The 20,504-nt window shown below is 42.4% G+C and overlaps 1 protein-coding gene across 1 annotated transcript in view; it reads right to left on the reverse strand.

Annotated features, from left to right (window-relative positions):
* Positions 1-20,172, reverse strand: part of LOC138101339 (importin-4-like) — a 60,652-nt gene extending 40,480 nt beyond the window's left edge. Inside the window, exons 1-5 of the mRNA XM_068999136.1 lie at positions 20,080-20,172; positions 19,914-20,000; positions 16,449-16,516; positions 12,622-12,663; positions 10,028-10,151 (exon numbers count right to left, since the gene is read on the reverse strand). Coding sequence (XP_068855237.1) covers positions 10,028-10,151; positions 12,622-12,663; positions 16,449-16,516; positions 19,914-20,000; positions 20,080-20,172 — 414 coding nt within the window. The remainder of the gene's footprint in view (positions 1-10,027; positions 10,152-12,621; positions 12,664-16,448; positions 16,517-19,913; positions 20,001-20,079) is intronic.
* Between the last annotated feature and the right edge of the window lie 332 nt (positions 20,173-20,504).

The raw sequence follows: 20,504 nt of genomic DNA on the forward strand, positions 1-20,504 counted from the left end.
TTAAGGATTTTTTGGGGGATTTTTGGGAATTTTTTGGGGATTTTTTGGGATTTTTTGGGGATTTTTTTTTGGATTTTTTGGGGGATTTTTTAAGGAATGTTTGGGGATTTTTTAGGATTTTTTTAGGATTTTTGGGGATTTTGTTTTGATTTTTTGGGGATTTTTTTGGGATTTTTTGGGGGATTTTTTTCCATTTTTTTGGGGATTTTTTTGGACTTTTTTGGGATTTTATTTTTTATTTTTTAGGATTTTTTGGGGATTTTTTAGGATTTTTTTAGGATTTTTGGGGATTTTTTTTTGATTTTTTGGGGATTTTTTTGGGATTTTTTGGGGGATTTTTTTCCATTTTTTTGAGGATTTTTTTGGACTTTTTTGGGATTTTATTTTTTATTTTTTAGGATTTTTTGAGGATTTTTTTAGGATTATTTAGGGATTTTTTTAGAATTTTCTAGGCTTATTTTTTGGATTTTTTTGGGATATCTTGAAGAGTTTTTAGGAATTTTTGGGGGATATTTTTAGGTTTTTCTTCGGATTTTTTTAGGTATTTTATGGAATTTTTGGGGGATTTTTTTTGGAATTTTTGGGGATTTTTTTGGAATTTTGGGGGGATTTTTTTGGAATTTTTAGGGATTTTTGGAGGATTTTTGGGGGATTGTTTTTGGGGGATTTTTGGAGGTTTTCCGGAAGGTTCCGGCAGAGTTGGCGGCCCCGAGCCCCCAGCGGCAGAGCCCGGCCAGGGCGGGGCCACGGCGGGAAAGGGCGGGGCCGGCCACGCCCAGCGCCACGCCCAGGCAGCGCAGCGCCCCCTGCAGGAGGGAACGTGGGCACAGTTGGGGCGGTCGGGGCATCTGGGGGATTTTTTGGGGGGTTTTTAGGGAATTTTTGGGGGGTTTGGGGGATTTTTTAGAGATTTTTTGGGGATTTTTTAGGGAATTTTTGGGGGTTTTGGGGGATTTTTTTGGGATTTTTTTTGGATTTTTTGGGGATATTTTGGAATTTTTTTGGATTTTTTGGGGATTTTTTGGGGATTTTTTGGGAATTTTTGGGGATTTTTTGGGAATTTTTTGGGGATTTTTTAGGATTTTTTAAAAATTTTGGGGGAATTTTTGGGGATTTTTTTGGGATTTTTTTTAGGATTTTTTGGGGATTTTTTTGGGATTTTTTTGGGATTTTTTTTGGATTTTTTAGCGTTTCTTTGAGATTTTTTCGGACATTTTTGAGATTTTTTTTTTATTTCTTGGGGATTTTTTAAGGATTTTTTGGGGATTTTTTTTGAGTTTTTGGGGATTTTATTTTTTATTTTTTAGGATTTTTTGAGGATTTTTTTAGGATTATTTAGGATTTTTTTAGGATTTTTTAGGAATTTTTTGGGGATTTTTTTGGGATTTTTTGGGGGATTTTTTTGGGATTTTTTGAGGATTTTTTGGGATTTTTTAAAAATTTTTGGGGAATTTTTTTGGATTTTTTTGGGATTTTTTTTTTGATTTTTTGGGGATTTTTTAAGGATTTTTTTGGGATTTTTTTTGGATTTTTTAGGATTTCTTTGAGATTTTTTCAGACATTTTTGAGACTTTTTTTCGATTTCTTGGGGATTTTTTAAGGATTTTTTGGGGATTTTTTTTTGAGTTTTTGGGGACTTTTTAGAAATTTTTTTTTGTTTTGTCTGGGATTTTTTAGGGATTTTTTAGGATTTTTTAGGGATTTTTTTAGAATTTTTCGGGGATTTTTTTAGGATTTTTTTGGGAGTTTTTTAGGAGTTTTTTAGGATTTTTTGAAGAGTTTTTAGGATTTTTTGGGGATATTTTTAGGTTTTTCTGCAGATTTTTTTAGGTATTTTTTGGAATTTTTGAGGGATTTTTTTGGAATTTTTGGGGGATTGTTTTGGAATTTTTTGGGGATTTTTGGAGGATTTTTTGGGGGTTTTTTAGGATTTTTTTAGGATTTTTGGGGATTTTTTTTTTTATTTTTTGGGGATTTTTTTTGGATTTTTTTGGGATTTTTTTTTTGGATTTTTTAGGATTTTTTTTTTATTTTGGGGGGATTTTTTTTGGATTTTTTTGGGATTTTTTAGAATTTTTTTGAGTTTTTTTCAGACATTTTTGAGATTTTTTACGATTTCTTGGGGATTTTTTAAGGATTTTTTTGGGATTTTTTTTGAGTTTTTGGGGATTTTTTTTTGATTTTTTAGGATTTTTTGAGGATTTTTTTAGGATTATTTAGGATTTTTTTAGGACTTTTTTGGGATTTTTTTAGGATTTTTTTGGGGATTTTTTAGGATTTTTTTAGGATTTTTTGGGAATTTTTTTTGGATTTTTTTGGGACTTTTTAGGGATTTTTTTGGGTTTTTTCTGGGATTTTTAGGGATTTTTTTCAGATTTTTTAGGGATTTTTTTAGGATTTTTTAGGGATTTTTTTTGGAATGTTTTTGGGATTTTTCGAGGAGTTTTTAGGATTTTTTGGGGATATTTTTAGGTTTTTCTTCGGATTTTTTTAGGTATTTTTTGGAATTTTTGGGGGATTTTTTTGGAATTTTGGGGGGATTTTTTTGGAATTTTTAGGGATTTTTGGAGGATTTTTGGGGGATTGTTTTTGGGGTATTTTTGGAGGTTTTCCGGAAGGTTCCGGCAGAGTTGGCGGCCCCGAGCCCCCAGCGGCAGAGCCCGGCCAGGGCGGGGCCACGGCGGGAAAGGGCGGGGCCGGCCACGCCCAGCGCCACGCCCAGGCAGCGCAGCGCCCCCTGCAGGAGGGAACGTGGGCACAGTTGGGGCGGTCGGGGCATCTGGGGGATTTTTTGGGGGGTTTTTAGGGAATTTTTGGGGGTTTTGGGGGATTTTTTAGGGATTTTTTAGGGTTTTTTGGGGGATTTTTTTGGATTTTTTTGGGGTTTTTTTCGGATTTTTTTGGGGATTTTTTGGGATTTTTTTGGGGATTTTTTGGGATTTTTTCTGGATTTTTTGGGGATTTTTAATGATTTTTTAAAAATTTTGCGGGAATTTTTTAGGAATTATTGGGGATTTATTTTGGATTTTTCGGGGATTTTTTAAGGATTTTTTTGGGGATTTTTTGGGGATTTTTTTGGATTTTTTTGAGATTTTTTCGGACATTTTTGAGGGTTTTTTTTTATTTCTTGGGGATTTTTTAAGGATTTTTTGGGGGTTTTTTGGGATTTTTTTGGGGATTTTTTGGGATTTTTTTGGGATTTTTTTTTGATTTTTTGGGCATTTTTTTAGGATTTTTTTGGGATTTTTTAGGAATTTTTTGGGGTTTTTTTGGGATTTTTTTGGGACTTTTTTGGGGTTTTTTAGGATTTTTTTGAGATTTTTTTGGACATTTTTGAGATTTTTTTACGATTTCTTGGGGATTTTTAAAGGATTTTTTTGGGGATTTTTTTGGAGTTTTTTGGGATTTTTAGGAGATTTTTTAGGATTTTTTGAGGATTTTTTTAGGATAATTTAGGATTTTTTTAGGACTTTTTTGGGATTTTTTTAGGATTTTTTTGGGGATTTTTTAGGATTTTTTTAGGATTTTTTTGGGACTTTTTAGGGATTTTTTTTGTTTTTTTAAGAATTTTTTAGGGATTTTTTTAGAGATTTTTTTCAGATTTTTTAGGGATTTTTTTGGGATTTTTTTGGGATTTTTTGAGGAATTTTTAGGATTTTTTGGGGATATTTTTAGGTTTTTCTTCGGATTTTTTTAGGTATTTTTTGGAATTTTTGGGGGGATTTTTTTGGAATTTTTTGGGGATTTTTTTGGAATTTTGGGGGGATTTTTGGAGGATTTTTGGGGGATTGGTTTTGGGGTATTTTTGGAGGTTTTCTGGAAGGTTCCGGCAGAGTTGGCGGCCCCGAGCCCCCAGCGGCAGAGCCCGGCCAGGGCGGGGCCACGGCGGGAAAGGGCGGGGCCGGCCACGCCCAGCGCCACGCCCAGGCAGCGCAGCGCCCCCTGCAGGAGGGAACACGGGCACAGTTGGGGCGGTCGGGGCATCTGGGGGATTTTTGGGGGGGTTTTTAGGGAATTTTTGGGTTTTTTTTGGGTTTTTTTAGGAATTTTTTTTGATTTTTTAGGGGATTTTTTGGGGATTTTTTGGGGTTTTTTGGGATATTTTTGGGAATTTTTTTGGGATTTTTTAGGGGATTTTTTGGGGATTTTTTGGGATTTTTTTGGGATTTTTTTGGAATTTTTTTAGGATTTTTTTGGGATTTTTTGGTATTTTTTAAAAATTTTTGGGGAATTTTTTTGGATTTTTTCTGGGATTTTTTTAGATTTTTTGGGGATTTTTGGGGGATTTTTTGGGGATTTTTTTGGGATTTTTTAGGAATTTTTTGGGGTTTTTTTGGAAATTTTTTTGGGATTTTTTTGGATTTTTAAAAAATTTTGGGGGAATTTTTTAGGAATTTTTTTGGATTTTTTAAGGATTTTTTTGGGACTTTTTAGGGATTTTTTTTTGGTTTTTTTCTGGGATTTTTTAGGGATTTTTTAGGATTTTTTAGGGATTTTTTTAGAATTTTTCGGGGATTTTTTTAGGATTTTTTTGGGAGTTTTTTAGGAGTTTTTTAGGATTTTTTGAAGAGTTTTTAGGATTTTTTGGGGATATTTTTAGGTTTTTCTGCAGATTTTTTTAGGTATTTTTTGGAATTTTTGAGGGATTTTTTTGGAATTTTTGGGGGATTGTTTTGGAATTTTTTGGGGATTTTTGGAGGATTTTTTGGGGGTTTTTTAGGATTTTTTTAGGATTTTTGGGGATTTTTTTTTTTATTTTTTGGGGATTTTTTTTTTATTTTTTTGGGATTTTTTTTTTGGATTTTTTAGGATTTTTTTTTTATTTTGGGGGGATTTTTTTTGGATTTTTTTGGGATTTTTTAGAATTTTTTTGAGTTTTTTTCAGACATTTTTGAGATTTTTTTACGATTTCTTGGGGATTTTTTAAGGATTTTTTTGGGATTTTTTTTGAGTTTTTGGGGATTTTTTTTTGATTTTTTAGGATTTTTTGAGGATTTTTTTAGGATTATTTAGGATTTTTTTAGGATTTTTTGGGAATTTTTTTAGGATTTTTTTGGGACTTTTTAGGGATTTTTTTTGGTTTTTTCTGGGATTTTTTAGGGAATTTTTTTAGGATTTTTTAGGGATTTTTTTTGGGAGTTTTTTGGGATTTTTTTAGGAGTTTTTTGGGATTTTTGGGGGAGTTTTTTCAGATTTTTTGGGGGATATTTTTAGGTTTTTCTTCGGATTTTTTTAGGTATTTTTTGGAATTTTTGGGGGATTTTTTTGGAATTTTTGGGGGATTTTTTTGGAATTTTTGGGGGATTTTTTTGGAATTTTGGGGGGATTTTTGGAGGATTTTTGGGGGATTGTTTTTGGGGTATTTTTGGAGGTTTTCCGGAAGGTTCCGGCAGAGTTGGCGGCCCCGAGCCCCCAGCGGCAGAGCCCGGCCAGGGCGGGGCCACGGCGGGAAAGGGCGGGGCCGGCCACGCCCAGCGCCACGCCCAGGCAGCGCAGCGCCCCCTGCAGGAGGGAACACGGGCACAGTTGGGGCGGTCGGGGCATCTGGGGGATTTTTGGGGGGGTTTTAGGGAATTTTTGGGGATTTTGGGGGATTTTTTAGGGATTTTTTAGGGTTTTTTGGGGGATTTTTTTGGATTTTTTTGGGGTTTTTTTCGGATTTTTTTGGGGATTTTTTGGGATTTTTTTGGGGATTTTTTGGGATTTTTTCTGGATTTTTTGGGGATTTTTAATGATTTTTTAAAAATTTTGCGGGAATTTCTTAGGAATTATTGGGGATTTATTTTGGATTTTTCGGGGATTTTTTAAGGATTTTTTTGGGGATTTTTTGGGGATTTTTTTGGATTTTTTTGAGATTTTTTCGGACATTTTTGAGGGTTTTTTTTTATTTCTTGGGGATTTTTTAAGGATTTTTTGGGGGTTTTTTGGGATTTTTTTGGGGATTTTTTGGGATTTTTTTGGGATTTTTTTTTGATTTTTTGGGCATTTTTTTAGGATTTTTTTGGGATTTTTTAGGAATTTTTTGGGGTTTTTTTGGGATTTTTTTGGGACTTTTTTGGGGTTTTTTAGGATTTTTTTGAGATTTTTTTGGACATTTTTGAGATTTTTTTACGATTTCTTGGGGATTTTTAAAGGATTTTTTTGGGGATTTTTTTGGAGTTTTTTGGGATTTTTAGGAGATTTTTTAGGATTTTTTGAGGATTTTTTTAGGATTATTTAGGATTTTTTTAGGATTTTTTGGGAATTTTTTTTTTTATTTTTTGGGACTTTTTAGGGATTTTTTTTTTGTTTTTTTCTGGGATTTTTTTTGGATTTTTTGAGGATTTTTTAGGGATTGTTTTGGGAGTTTTTTGGGATTTTTGGGGGAGTTTTTAGGATTTTTTTGGGATATTATTAGGGTTTTCCTAGGATTTTTAAGGGATTTTTTTTTGAATTTTTTTGGATTTTTTTATTTTTAATTTTTTTAGGTATTTTTTGGAATTTTTAGGGGATTTTTTACGATTTTTTAGGGATTTTTTTTTGGAATTTTTAGGGATTTTTTTGGGAGTTTTTTAGGATTTTTTGGGGAGTTTTTAGGATTTTTTGGGGGATATTTTTAGGTTTTTCTTCGGATTTTTTTAGGTATTTTTTGGAATTTTTGGGGGATTTTTTTGGAATTTTTGGGGGATTTTTGGAGGATTTTTTGGGGGTTTTTTAGGATTTTTTTAGTATTTTTGGGGATTTTTTTTTATTTTTTGGGGATTTTTTTGGGATTTTTTTGGGATTTTTTTTTGGATTTTTTAGGATTTTTTTCTGATTTTGGGGGGATTTCTTTTGGATTTTTTTGGGATTTTTTAGGATTTTTTTGAGATTTTTTCGGACTTTTTGAGATTTTTTTACGATTTCTTGGGGATTTTTAAAGGATTTTTTGGGGATTTTTTTGGAGTTTTTTGGGATTTTATTTTTTATTTTTTTAGGATTTTTTGAGGATTTTTTTAGGATAATTTAGGATTTTTTTAGGACTTTTTTGGGATTTTTTTAGGATTTTTTGGGGATTTTTTTAGAATTTTTTAAAAATTTTGGGGGAATTTTTTAGGATGTTTCGGGGATTTTTTTTGAGTTTTTTGGGATTTTATTTTTTATTTTTTAGGATTTTTTGAGGATTTTTTTAGGATTATTTAGAATTTTTTTAGGCTTTTTTGGGGATTTTTTAGGATTTTTTTAAAAAATTTTGGGGGAATTTTTTAGGAATTATTGGGGATTTATTTTGGATTTTTCGGGGATTTTTTTAGGATTTTTTTTGGATTTTTTTTGGATTTTTTAGGATTTTTTTGAGATTTTTTCAGACATTTTTGAGATTTTTTTACGATTTCTTGGGGATTTTTTAAGGATTTTTTGGGGGATTTTTTTGGACTTTTTTGGGATTTTTAGGAGATTTTTTAGGATTTTTGGAGGATTTTTTTAGGATTATTTTGGATTTTTTTAGGACTTTTTTGGGATTTTTTTAGGATTTTTTGGGGGATTTTTTTGGAGTTTTTTAGGATTTTTTAGGAATTTTTTTTGGATTTTTTTGGGACTTTTTAGGGATTTTTTTGGATTTTTTCTGGGATTTTTTTGGTTTTTTTCTGGGATTTTTAGGGATTTTTTTCAGATTTTTTAGGGATTTTTTTAGGATTTTTTAGGGATTTTTTTTGGAATGTTTTTGGGATTTTTCGAGGAGTTTTTAGGATTTTTTGGGGATATTTTTAGGTTTTTCTTCGGATTTTTTTAGGTATTTTTTGGAATTTTTGGGGGATTTTTTTGGAATTTTTGGGGGATTTTTGGAGGATTTTTGGGGGATTTTTTTTGGATTTTTTAGGATTTTTTTGAGATTTTTTTGGACATTTTTGAGATTTTTTTTTATTTCTTGGGGATTTTTTAAGGATTTTTGGGGGGATTTTTAGGGAATTTTTGGGGTTTTTTTGGGATTTTTTGGGGGATTTTTTGGGGATTTTTTGGGGATTTTTTTAGGATTTTTTGGGGGATTTTTTAGGATTTTTAAAAAATTTGGGGGGAATTTTTTAGGAATTTTTTTGGATTTTTTAAGGATTTTTTTGGGACTTTTTAGGGATTTTTTGGGGGTTTTTTCTGGGATTTTTTAGGGATTTTTTGGGTTTTTTTAGGGATTTTTTTTGATTTTTTAGGGGATTTTTTGGGGGGTTTTTGGGGTTTTTTTGGGAATTTTTTTGGGATTTTTTTAGGAATTTTTGGGGATTTTTTGGGGATTTTTTGGGGATTTTTTTAGGATTTTTTGGGGATTTTTTGAAATTTTTAAAAAATTTTGGGGGAATTTTTAAGGAATTTTTTTGGATTTTTTAAGGATTTTTTTGGGACTTTTTAGGGATTTTTTTGGGGTTTTTTCTGGGATTTTTTAGGGATTTTTGGGGGTTTTTTAGGGATTTTTTTTTATTTTTAGGGGATTTTTTTGGGATTTTTTGGGGTATTTTTTGGGATTTTTAGGGGATTTTTTTGGGATTTTTTGGGATTTTTTGGGGGATTTTTTGGGGACTTTTTGGGGGGTTTTGGGGATTTTTTGGAGATTTTTGGGCCATTTTTGAGGCATTTTTGGTGTATTTTTGGGGTGGTTTTGGGGCATTTTTGGGGCATTTTTGGGGATTTTTTGGGGCTATTTTTTGGGGATTTTTTGGGGATTTTCGGGGTATTTTTGGTGGATTTCTGGGGTGTATTTGGGGCGTTTTTGGGGTATTTTTGGGGGTATTTTTGGGGTGGTTTTGGGCTATTTTTGGGGTGTTTTGGGGGCATTTCTGGGGTATTTTGGGGCATTTCCGGGGGTATTTTGGGGGTATTTTTTGGGGATTTTTTGGGGCATTTTCGGGGCATTTTTGGGGTATTTTTGGTGCATTTCTGGGGTATATTTGGGGTGGTTTTAGGGCATTTTTGGGCCATTTCTGGGCTATTTTGGGGCATTTTTGGGCTATTTTGGGGCATTTCTAGGGCTATTTTTGGGCTATTTCTTGGCTATTTTTGGGATATTTTGGGGCTATTTTGGGGCTATTTTGGGGCATTTCTGGGCTATTTTTGGGGCATTTCTGGGCTATTTTTGGGGCATCTCGAGGGCTATTTTTGGGCTATTTTTGGGGCATTTTTGGGGCATTTTTGAGCTATTTTTGGGGTATTTTCCGGGTGGTTTTGGGGGCATTTCTGGGGTATTTTTGGGGTATTTTTGGGGATTTTTGGGGGTATTTTTTGGGGATTTTTTGGGGCATTTTCGGGGTATTTTTGGTGCATTTCTGGGGTAAATTTGGGGTGGTTTTAGGGCATTTTTGGGCCATTTCTGGGCTATTTTGGGGCATTTTTGGGCTATTTTGGGGCATTTCTAGGGCTATTTTTGGGGCATTTCTGGGCTATTTTTGGGGCATCTCTAGGGCTATTTTTGGGCTATTTTTGGGGCATTTTTGGGTTATTTTTGGGCCATTTTTGGGCTATTTTCCGGGCGGTTTTGGGGCATTTCTGGGGCTATCTCGGGGCTATTTTCGGGGCTATTTTTGGGCTATTTTGGGGGCATTTCTAGGGCTATTTTTGGGCTATTTTTGGGCTATTTCTCGGCTATTTTTGGGGCATCTCTGGGGCATATTTGGGGTAGTTTTGGGGCATTTCTGGGGCTATTTTTGGGGTATTTTTAGGGTATTTTTGGGGCATTTCTGGGGTATATTTGGGGCATTTTTGGGTTATTTTTGGGCCATTTTTGGGCTATTTCCCGGGCGGTTTCGGGCCATTTCTGGGGCTATTTTTGGGCCATTTTTAGGCCATTTTAGGGCCATTTCTGGGGCTATCTCGGGGCCATTTTGGGGCCATTTTTAGGCCATTTCTGGGGCTATTTTTGGGCCATTTTTAGGGTATTTTTGGGGAATTTTCGGGGCATTTTTGGGCCATTTTTAGGCCATTTCTGGGGCTATTTTTGGGCTATTTTTGGGCCATTTTTCGGGTATTTTGGGGGCATTTTCGGGGCATTTTCGGGGCATTTTGGGGGCATTTTGGGGGCTCTCACCTCTCGTTTCTGGGGGTCCCTGGCCGCCTCCTGCATCCAGCCCTGCAGCGGCTCCCAGAGCCGGGGCCCCCCCAGCAGCAGCAGCCGCGCCCCGAGCTGGCCCAGGGCCCCCCTCGTGGGGGGGCTGCGGGGGCAAAACCCCCCCGTGAGCCCCGAACGGCCCCGATTGCCCCCGGGGCAGCTGCCCCTCCCCCACTGCCGCCCCAAGGCCCAGCTTTTCCCACAAAATCCCCGTTTTTTTCCCCAAAAATCCCCATTTTCCTCCCCAAAAATCCCCATTTTTCCGCCAAAATCCCTTTTTTCCCTAAAAATCCGCATTTTTCCCCCAAAATCCCCATTTTTCCCCCAAAAATCCCCGTTTTTCCCTCAAAAATCCACATTTTTCCCTAAAAATCCCCATTTTTACCCCAAAATCCCCATTTTCCCCCCAAAAATCCCCATTTTTCCCTAAAAAAAAACCCGTTTTTCCCCCCAAAATCCCCATTTTTTCCCCAAAAATCCCCCTTTTTTCCCCAAAAATCGACATTTTTTCCCCACAAAAATCCACGTTTTTCCCCCCCAAAATCCCCGTTTTTCCCTCAAAAATCCCAATTTTCACCCAAAAATGCATGTTTTTCCCCAAAAATCCCCATTTTCACCCCCAAAAATCCCCATTTTTTCCCCACAAAAATCCCATTTTTCCCCAAAATCTCAATTTTTTCCCCACAAAAATCCCCATTTTTCCCCAAAAATCCCCATTTTCCCCCCAAAAATCCCCATTTTTTCCCCCAAAAAATCCCCATTTTTCTCCCAAAATCCCCATTTTCCACCCAAAAATCCCCACTTTTTCCCCCCAAAATCCCCATTTTTCCCCTCAAATATCCCCATTTTTCCCTCAAAAATCCCAATTTTTCCCTAAAAATCCCCATTTCACCCCCCAAAATCCCCGTTTTTCCCTAAAAATCCCCATTTTTCCCCAAAAATGCCCATTTTCCTCCCCAAAAATCCCCATTTTCTCCCCAAAAATCCCCATTTTTCTCCCCAAAATACCCATTTTTCCCCCAAAATCCCTTTTTTCCCGAAAAATCCCCACTTTTTCCCCAAAAAATCCCCATTTTTCCCCCCTAAATTCCCATTTTTCCCCCCAAAAATCCACGTTTTTCCCAAAAATCCCCATTTTCACCCCCAAAAATCCCCATTTTTCCCCCAAAAATCCACGTTTTCTCCCCAAAAATCCACATTTTCTCCCCAAAAATCGCCATTTTTTCCCAAAAATCCCCATTTTTCCCAAAAATCCACATTTTTCCCAAAAATCCACATTTTTCCCAAAAATCCACATTTTTCCCCCAAAAATCCCCATTTTTCCTCAAAAATCCCCATTTTCACCCCCAAAAATCCCCATTTTCCCCCCAAAAATCCCATTTCCCCCCCCAAAAATCCCCATTTTCCCCCAAAAAACCACAACTTTCAACCCCAAATTCCCATTTTTCCCCTAAAAATCCCAATTTTCACCCCCAAAAATCCCCATTTTTCCCCCCAAAAATCCACGTTTTTCCCAAAAATCCCCATTTTCACCCCCAAAAATCCCCATTTTTCCCCAAAAATGCCCATTTTCCTCCCCAAAAATCCACATTTTCTCCCCAAAAATCCCCATTTTTTCCCCCAAAAATCCCCATTTTCCCCCCCTAAATTCCCATTTTTCCCCCAAAAATCCTCATTTTTCCCCTCAAAATCCCCATTTTCACCCCCAAAAATCCCCATTTTCCCCCCAAAAATCGCCATTTTTCCCCAAAAATCCCCATTTTTCCCCAAAAATCCCCGTTTTCCTCCCCAAAAATCCCCATTTTTCCCCCAAAAAATCCCATTTTTCCCCCAAAAAATCCCCATTTTTCCCAAAATCTCCCATTTTTCCCCCAAAAATCCCCACTTTTCCCCCCAAAATCCCCATTTTTCCCCCCAAAAATCCACGTTTTTTCCTCAAAAATCCCCATTTTCACCCCCAAAAATCCCCATTTTTCTCCCAAAATCCCAAAATTCCCCCCAAAAATCCCAATTTCCCCCCTCAAAATTCCCATTTTTCCCAAAACCTCCCATTTTTCCCCCAAAAAATCCCAAATTTCCCCCCAAAATCCCAAATTTCCCCCAAAAATCCCCATTTTCCCTAAAAAGCCCCATTTTTCTCCCAAAATCCCCAAATTTCCCCCCAAAAATCCCCATTTTCCCCCCAAAAATCCCAAATTCCCCCCAAAAATCCCAAATTTCCCCACAAAATCCCCATTTTCCCCCCCAAAATCCCCATTTTTGGTCCCAAAAATCCCAAATTTCCCCCAAAAATCCCCAAATTCCCCCCAAAATCCCCATTTTTCCCCCCAAAATCCCCAAATTTCCCCCCAAAATCCCAAATTTCCCCCCCAAAAATCCCCATTTTTCCCAAAATCCCCCTTTTTTCCCCCAAATCCCCCCCGTTCCCCCCTCCCAACCCCCCCCCAACCCCCGGGAATTTGGGGAATTTTGGGGAATTTTGGGGAATTTGGGGAATTTTGGGGAATTTGGGGAATTTTGGGGAATTTGGGGAATTTTGGGGAATTTTGGGGAATTTGGGGAATTTCTCTCACTCCGTCTCCTGCTCCAGCGCCTCCACCAGCACCTGCGGCAGCCTAATTAATTAATTAACGCCGTTAATTAGCGCCACTTCCTCCCTAATTAACGCCTTTAATCAACCCCAACCCCTCCCTAATTAACCCCTTAAATCAGCCCCTCCCCCTCCCTAATTAACGCCTTTAATCAGCCCCACCCCTCCCTAATTAACCCCTTTAATCAGCCCCTCCCCCTCCCTAATTAACCCCTTTAATCAGCCCCTCCCCCTCCCTAATTAACCCCTTTAATCAGCCCCACCCCTCCCTAATTAACCCCTTTAATCAGCCCCTCCCCTCCCTAATTAACCCCTTTAATCAGCCCCTCCCCCTCCCTAATTAACGCCTTTAATCACCCCCTCCCCCTCCCTAATTAACCCCTTTAATCAGCCCCTCCCCCTCCCTAATTAACCCCTTTAATCAGCCCCTCCCCCTCCCTAATTAACCCCTTTAATCAGCCCCTCCCCTCCCTAATTAACCCCTTTAATCAGCCCCTCCCCTCCCTAATTAACGCCTTTAATCAGCCCCACCCCCTCCCTAATTAACCCCTTTAATCAGCCCCACCCCCTCCCTAATTAACCCCTTTAATCAGCCCCTCCCCCTCCCTAATTAACCCCTTTAATCAGCCCCAACCCCTCCCTAATTAACCCTTTAATCAGCCCCATCCCTCCCTAATTAACCCCTTTAATCAGCCCCAACCCCTCCCTAATTAACCCCTTTAATCAGCCCCAACCCCTCCCTAATTAACCCCTTTAATCAGCCCCCACCCCTCCCTAATTAACCCCTTTAATCAGCCCCCACCCCTCCCTAATTAACCCCTTTAATCACCCCCTCCCCCTCCCTAATTAACCCCTTTAATCAGCCCCTCCCCCTCCCTAATTAACCCCTTTAATCAGCCCCACCCCTCCCTAATTAACGCCTTTAATCAGCCCCTCCCCCTCCCTAATTAACCCCTTTAATCAGCCCCTCCCCCTCCCTAATTAACCCCTTTAATCAGCCCCTCCCCCTCCCTAATTAACCCCTTTAATCAGCCCCACCCCTCCCTAATTAACCCCTTTAATCAGCCCCTCCCCTCCCTAATTAACCCCTTTAATCAGCCCCTCCCCCTCCCTAATTAACGCCTTTAATCACCCCCTCCCCCTCCCTAATTAACCCCTTTAATCAGCCCCTCCCCCTCCCTAATTAACCCCTTTAATCAGCCCCTCCCCCTCCCTAATTAACCCCTTTAATCAGCCCCTCCCCTCCCTAATTAACCCCTTTAATCAGCCCCACCCCCTCCCTAATTAACCCCTTTAATCAGCCCCTCCCCCTCCCTAATTAACCCCTTTAATCAGCCCCAACCCCTCCCTAATTAACCCTTTAATCAGCCCCATCCCTCCCTAATTAACCCCTTTAATCAGCCCCCACCCCTCCCTAATTAACCCCTTTAATCAGCCCCACCCCCTCCCTAATTAACCCCTTTAATCAGCCCCCACCCCTCCCTAATTAACCCCTTTAATCACCCCCTCCCCCTCCCTAATTAACCCCTTTAATCAGCCCCTCCCCCTCCCTAATTAACCCCTTTAATCAGCCCCACCCCTCCCTAATTAACCCCTTTAATCAGCCCCTCCCCTCCCTAATTAACCCCTTTAATCAGCCCCACCCCTCCCTAATTAACCCCTTTAATCAGCCCCTCCCCCTCCCTAATTAACCCCTTTAATCAACCCCCACCCCTCCCTAATTAACCCCTTTAATCAGCCCCTCCCCTCCCTAATTAACCCCTTTAATCAGCCCCACCCCTCCCTAATTAACCCCTTTAATCAGCCCCTCCCCTCCCTAATTAACCCCTTTAATCAACCCCCACCCCTCCCTAATTAACCCCTTTAATCAGCCCCTCCCCCTCCCTAATTAACCCCTTTAATCAGCCCCAACCCCTCCCTAATTAACCCTTTAATCAGCCCCATCCCTCCCTAATTAACCCCTTTAATCAGCCCCGCCCCCTCCCTAATTAACCCCTTTAATCAGCCCCTCCCCTCCCTAATTAACCCCTTTAATCAGCCCCAACCCCTCCCTAATTAACCCCTTTAATCAGTCCCACCCCCTCCCTAATTAACCCCTTTAATCAACCCCACCCCTCCCTAATTAACGCCTTTAATCAGCCCCAACCCCTCCCTAATTAACCCCTTTAATCAGCCCCAACCCCTCCCTAATTAATGCCTTTAATCAGCCCCACCCCCTCCCTAATTAACCCCTTTAATCAGCCTCACCCCTCCCTAATTAACCCCTTTAATCAACCCCTCCCCCTCCCTAATTAATGCCTTTAATCAGCCCCACCCCCTCCCTAATTAACCCCTTTAATCAGCCCCAACCCCTCCCTAATTAACCCCTTTAATCAGCCCCTCCCCTCCCTAATTAACCTCTTTAATCAGCCCCTCCCCCTCCCTAATTAACCCCTTTAATCAGTCCCTCCCCCTCCCTAATTAACCCCTTTAATCAGCCCCAACCCCTCCCTAATTAACCCCTTTAATCAGCCCCTCCCCTCCCTAATTAACCCCTTTAATCAGCCCCACCCCCTCCCTAATTAACCCCTTTAATAAACCCCTCCCCTCCCTAATTAACCCCTTTAATCAGCCTCACCCCTCCCTAATTAACCCCTTTAATCAACCCCTCCCCCTCCCTAATTAACCCCTTTAATCAGCCCCCACCCCTCCCTAATTAATGCCTTTAATCAGCCCCACCCCCTCCCTAATTAACCCCTTTAATCAGCCCCTCCCCCTCCCTAATTAACCACTTTAATCAGCCCCTCCCCCTCCCTAATTAACCCCTTTAATCAGCCCCTCCCCCTCCCTAATTAACCCCTTTAATCAGCCCCACCCCTCCCTAATTAACCCCTTTAATCAGCCCCTCCCCCTCCCTAATTAACCACTTTAATCAGCCCCACCCCTCCCTAATTAACGCCTTTAATCAGCCCCTCGCCCTCCCTAATTAACCCCTTTAATCAGCCCCAACCCCTCCCTAATTAACCCCTTTAATCAGCCCCACCCCCTCCCTAATTAACCCCTTTAATCAGCCCCACCCCTCCCTAATTAACCCCTTTAATCAACCCCACCCCTCCCTAATTAACCCCTTTAATCAGCCCCAACCCCTCCCTAATTAACCCCTTTAATCAGCCCCACCCCCTCCCTAATTAACCCCTTTAATCAGCCCCACCCCCTCCCTAATTAACCCCTTTAATCAGCCCCACCCCTCCCTAATTAACCCCTTTAATAAACCCCTCCCCCTCCCTAATTAACCCCTTTAATCAAGCTCTATTCTTCTCTAATTAAACCCTTTAATGAACCCCTCCCCCTCCCTAATTAACCCCTTTAATCAAGCTCTATTCTTCTCTAATTAAACCCTTTAATGAACCCCACCCCCTCCCTAATTAACCCCTTTAATCAGCCCCAAGCCCCGCCCCTTTTCCCTAAGCCCCGCCCCCTCCATTCATTTCAATGGAGCCCTAAGTCCCGCCCCCTTTCCCTAAGCCACGCCCCCTCCATTGATTTCAATGGGCCCCTAAGCCCCGCCCCCTTTTCCCTAAGCCACGCCCCCCATTGATTTCAATGGGCCCCTAAGCCCCGCCCCTTTTCCCTAAGCCACGCCCCCTCCATTGATTTTAATGGGGCCCTAAGCCCCGCCCCCTTCCCCTAAGCCACGCCCCTCCATTGATTTCAATGGGGCCCAAGCCACGCCCCCTTTTCCCAGGCCCCGCCCCCTCCATTGACTTCAATGGGGCCCAAGCCACGCCCCCTTTTCCCAGGCCCCGCCCCCTTTCCCCAGGCCCCGCCCACCTCTGCAGCAGCTCCGGGGGGAGTTTCCGGAGGAGCCTCCGGAGCAGAAGCGCCGCCAAATGTCGGACCTGGGAACCCCAAAATCCCCCAAATTCACCCCAAAATCCCACCTGGGAACCCCAAAATCCCACCTGGGAGTCCCAAAATCCACCTGGGAACCCCAAAATCCCCCAAATTCACCCCAAAATCCCACCTGGGAACCCCAAAATCCTCCTGGGAACCCCAAAATCGCCCAAATTCACCCCAAAATCCCACCTGGGAACCCCAAAATCCCCCAAATTCACCCCAAAATCCCACCTGGGAACCCCAAAATCCCCCAAATTCACCCCAAAATCCACCTGGGAACCCCAAAATCCCCCAAATTCACCCCAAAATCCCACCTGGGAACCCCAAAATCCCCCAAATTCACCCCAAAATGCCCCAAATTCACCCCAAAATCCCACCTGGGAACCCCAAAATCCACCTGGGAACCCCAAAATGCCCCAAATTCACCCCAAAATCCCACCTGGGAGTCCCAAAATCCACCTGGGAACCCCAAAATCCCCCAAATTCACCCCAAAATCCACCTGGGAACCCCAAAATGGCCCAAATTCACCCCAAAATCCCACCTGGGAACCCCAAAATCCCCCAAATTCACCCCAAAATGCCCCAAATTCACCCCAAAATCCCACCTGGGAACCCCAAAATCGCCCAAATTCACCCCAAAATCCCACCTGGGAGCCCCAAAATCCACCTGGGAACCCCAAAATCCACCTGGGAACCCCAAAATCCCCCAAATTCACCCCAAAATCCCACCTGGGAATCCCGAAATCCACCTGGGAACCCCAAAATCCCCCAAATTCACCCCAAAATCCCACCTGGGAACCCCAAAATGCCCCAAATTCACCCCAAAATCCCACCTGGGAACCCCAAAATCCCCCAAATTCACCCCAAAATCCCACCTGGGAACCCCAAAATCCCCCAAATTCACCCCAAAATGCCCCAAATTCACCCCAAAATCCCACCTGGGAACCCCAAAATCCCCCAAATTCACCCCAAAATCCCACCTGGGAACCCCAAAATCCCCCAAATTCACCCCAAAATCCCCCAAATTCACCCCAAAATCCCACCTGGGAGTCCCGAAATCCACCTGGGAACCCCAAAATCCACCTGGGAACCCCGAAATGCCCCAAAATTCACCCCAAAATCCCCCAAATTCACCCCAAAATCCCCCAAATTCACCCCAAAATGCCCCAAATTCACCCCAAAATGCCCCAAATTCACCCCAAAATCCCACCTGGGAGTCCCAAAATCCCACCTGGGAACCCCAAAATCCACCTGGGAACCCCAAAATCCCCCAAATTCACCCCAAAATCCCTCCTGGGAACCCCAAAATCCACCTGGGAACCCCAAAATCCCCCAAATTCACCCCAAAATCCCACCTGGGAACCCCAAAATCCCACCTGGGAACCCCAAAATGGCCCAAATTCACCCCAAAATCTCCCAAATTCACCCCAAAATCCCACCTGGGAACCCCAAAATCCCCCAAATTCACCCCAAAATCCCACCTGGGAACCCCAAAGTGGCCCAAATTCACCCCAAAATCTGCAAAATTCACCCCAAAATGCCCCAAATTCACCCCAAAATCCCACCTGGGAACCCCAAAATGCCCCAAATTCACCCCAAAATCCACCTGGGACCTCAAAAATTCCCCAAATCCCCCCAAATTCCTAAAAAATCCCCATTTTTCCACCCCAAATCCTCCAAATCCCTCTCAGGACCCCCCAAACTTCCCAAAAAATCCCCAAAAATCCCCAAAAATCCCCAAAAAATCCCCAAATCCCCCCAAATCCCCCCAAATCCTCCCGAAATCCCCCCCAATTCCCCCCAAATCCCCCCAAATCCGTCTCAGGACCCCCCAAACTTCCCCAAAAATCCCAAAAAATCCCAAAATCTCCCCAAATCCCCCCAAATTCAACCCAAACCCACCCCAAATCCTCATTTTTCCCCCAAAATCCACCCAAAATCCCCCAAAATCCCCCCAAATTCCCTCTCAGGACCCCCCAAACTTCCCAAAAACTCCCAAAAACTCCCAAAAAATCCCAAAATCTCCCCAAATCCCCCAAAATCCACCCCAAATCCCCCCAAAATCTCCATTTTTCCACCCAAAACCCCCCAAATCCCTCTCAGGACCCCCCAAACTTCCCCAAAAATCCCAAAAAATCCCCCAAAAAATCCCCAAATCCCCCCAAATCCCGCCCAATTCCCCCCAAAATCCCCCCAAAATCCCCCAAAATCCCCCCAAATCCTCATTTTCCCCCCAAAAATCCCCCCAAATCCCTGTCAGAACCCCCCAAACTTCCCAAAAATCCCCCAAAATCCCCAAAAATCCCCCCAAAATCCCCAAATCCCCCCCAAATCCCCCCAAATCCCCCCAAAATCCTCATTTTCCCCCCCAAATCCCTCTTAGAACCCCCCAAACTTCCCAAAAAATCCCCCAAAAATCCCCCAAAATCCCAAAAAATCCCCCAAAATCCCCCCCAAATCCCCCCAAAATCCTCATTTCCCCCCCCAAAACCCCCCAAAATCCCTCTCAGAACCCCCCAAACTTCCCAAAAATCCCCCAAAATCCAAAAAAATCCCCAAAAAATCCCAAAATCCCTCTCAGGATCCCCCAATCTTCCAAAAAAATCCCAAAAAATCCCAAACAATCCCAAAATCCCCCCAAATCCCCCCAAAATCCACCCAAAACCCCCCAAATCCCTCTCAGGACCCCCCAAACTTCCCAAAAAATCCCCCAAAAAATCCCAAAAAATCCCAAAATCCCCCCAAATCCCCCCCCAACCCTCATTTCCCCCCCCAAAATCCACCCAAAATCCCCCAAAATTCCCCCAAATCCCTCTCAGGACCCCCCAAACTTCCCAAAAATCCCCCAAAATCCCCCAAAATCCCCAAATCCCCCCCAAATCCCCCAAAATCCTCCCAAAATCCCCCCCAATTCCCCCCAAATTCCCCCAAATCCCCCCCAAATCCCCCCAAAATCCTCATTTCCCCCCCCCAAAACCCCTCTCAGGACCCCCCAAACTTCCCAAAAATCCCCCAAAATCCCCAAAAATCCCCAAAAAATCCCCAAATCCCCCCCAATTCCCCCAAAATCCCCCCAAAGTTCCCCCAAAATCCTCATTTTTCCCCCCAAAATCCCCCCAAATCCCTCTCAGGACCCCCCAAACTTCCCAAAAATCCCCCAAAATCCCCAAAAATCCCCCAAAAATCCCCAAACCCCCCAAAAATCCCCCCAAAATCCCCCCAAAACCCACCCCAAATCCCCCCAAAATCCCCCCAAAACCCACCCCAAATCCTCATTCCCCCCCCAAAACCCCCCAAAATCCCTCTCAGGACCCCCCAAACTTCCCAAAAAATCCCCAAAAACTCCCCCAAAATCCCAAAAAATCCCCAAATCCCCCCAAAATTTCCCCTCCCCCTCACCTGCGGCCTCTCCGCCTCCCTCAGCAGCACCGCGAGGCCTCGCGGCGCCTCCGGCTCCTGCAGCGCCTCTCGCAGGCGCGCCGTGGCCTGGAAAAGGCTCCAAACGCTCGGGAAAGATCCCCAAAATTCCCAAAAATTCCCAAATTCCCCCCAAAATTCCCGGTACCTGGCGAATCCCGGCGCTGTCGGGCTCCAGAAGCTCCGTCAGGAGCGGCTCCAGTGCGGCCGCCGCCATTTTACACCCCGTGGGCGCCGCCATTTTGGGAGAGGAAAAAGCGGAAGTGGGGCGGAGCGGCGGCGGAAGTGGGCGGGGGGAATGGGGCGCGCTGGGCAGCTGGGAGGAGTTGTCTATGGTGTTAAAGCGGCGATGGGAGAGGTGGGGCCCGATTTTAAAGGGGCGATGGCAGCGCGGGAGGTTTGGGGGTGGAAGCGGTGATTTTGGGGCTAAAAACGGCGATTTTGGGGTTAGGAATGGTCAGGTTGGGGTTCGAAAGGCATAAATTGGGGCCGGAAGTGGGGATTTGGGGGTTCAAAGCCGCGCTTTGGGGTGTAAAGGGGGGGTTTTGGGGTGAAAAGGGAGGATTTGGGGTT

Source organism: Aphelocoma coerulescens, unplaced genomic scaffold, assembly GCF_041296385.1.
Source record: "Aphelocoma coerulescens isolate FSJ_1873_10779 unplaced genomic scaffold, UR_Acoe_1.0 HiC_scaffold_238, whole genome shotgun sequence".
Taxonomy (NCBI): Eukaryota; Metazoa; Chordata; class Aves; order Passeriformes; family Corvidae; genus Aphelocoma; species Aphelocoma coerulescens.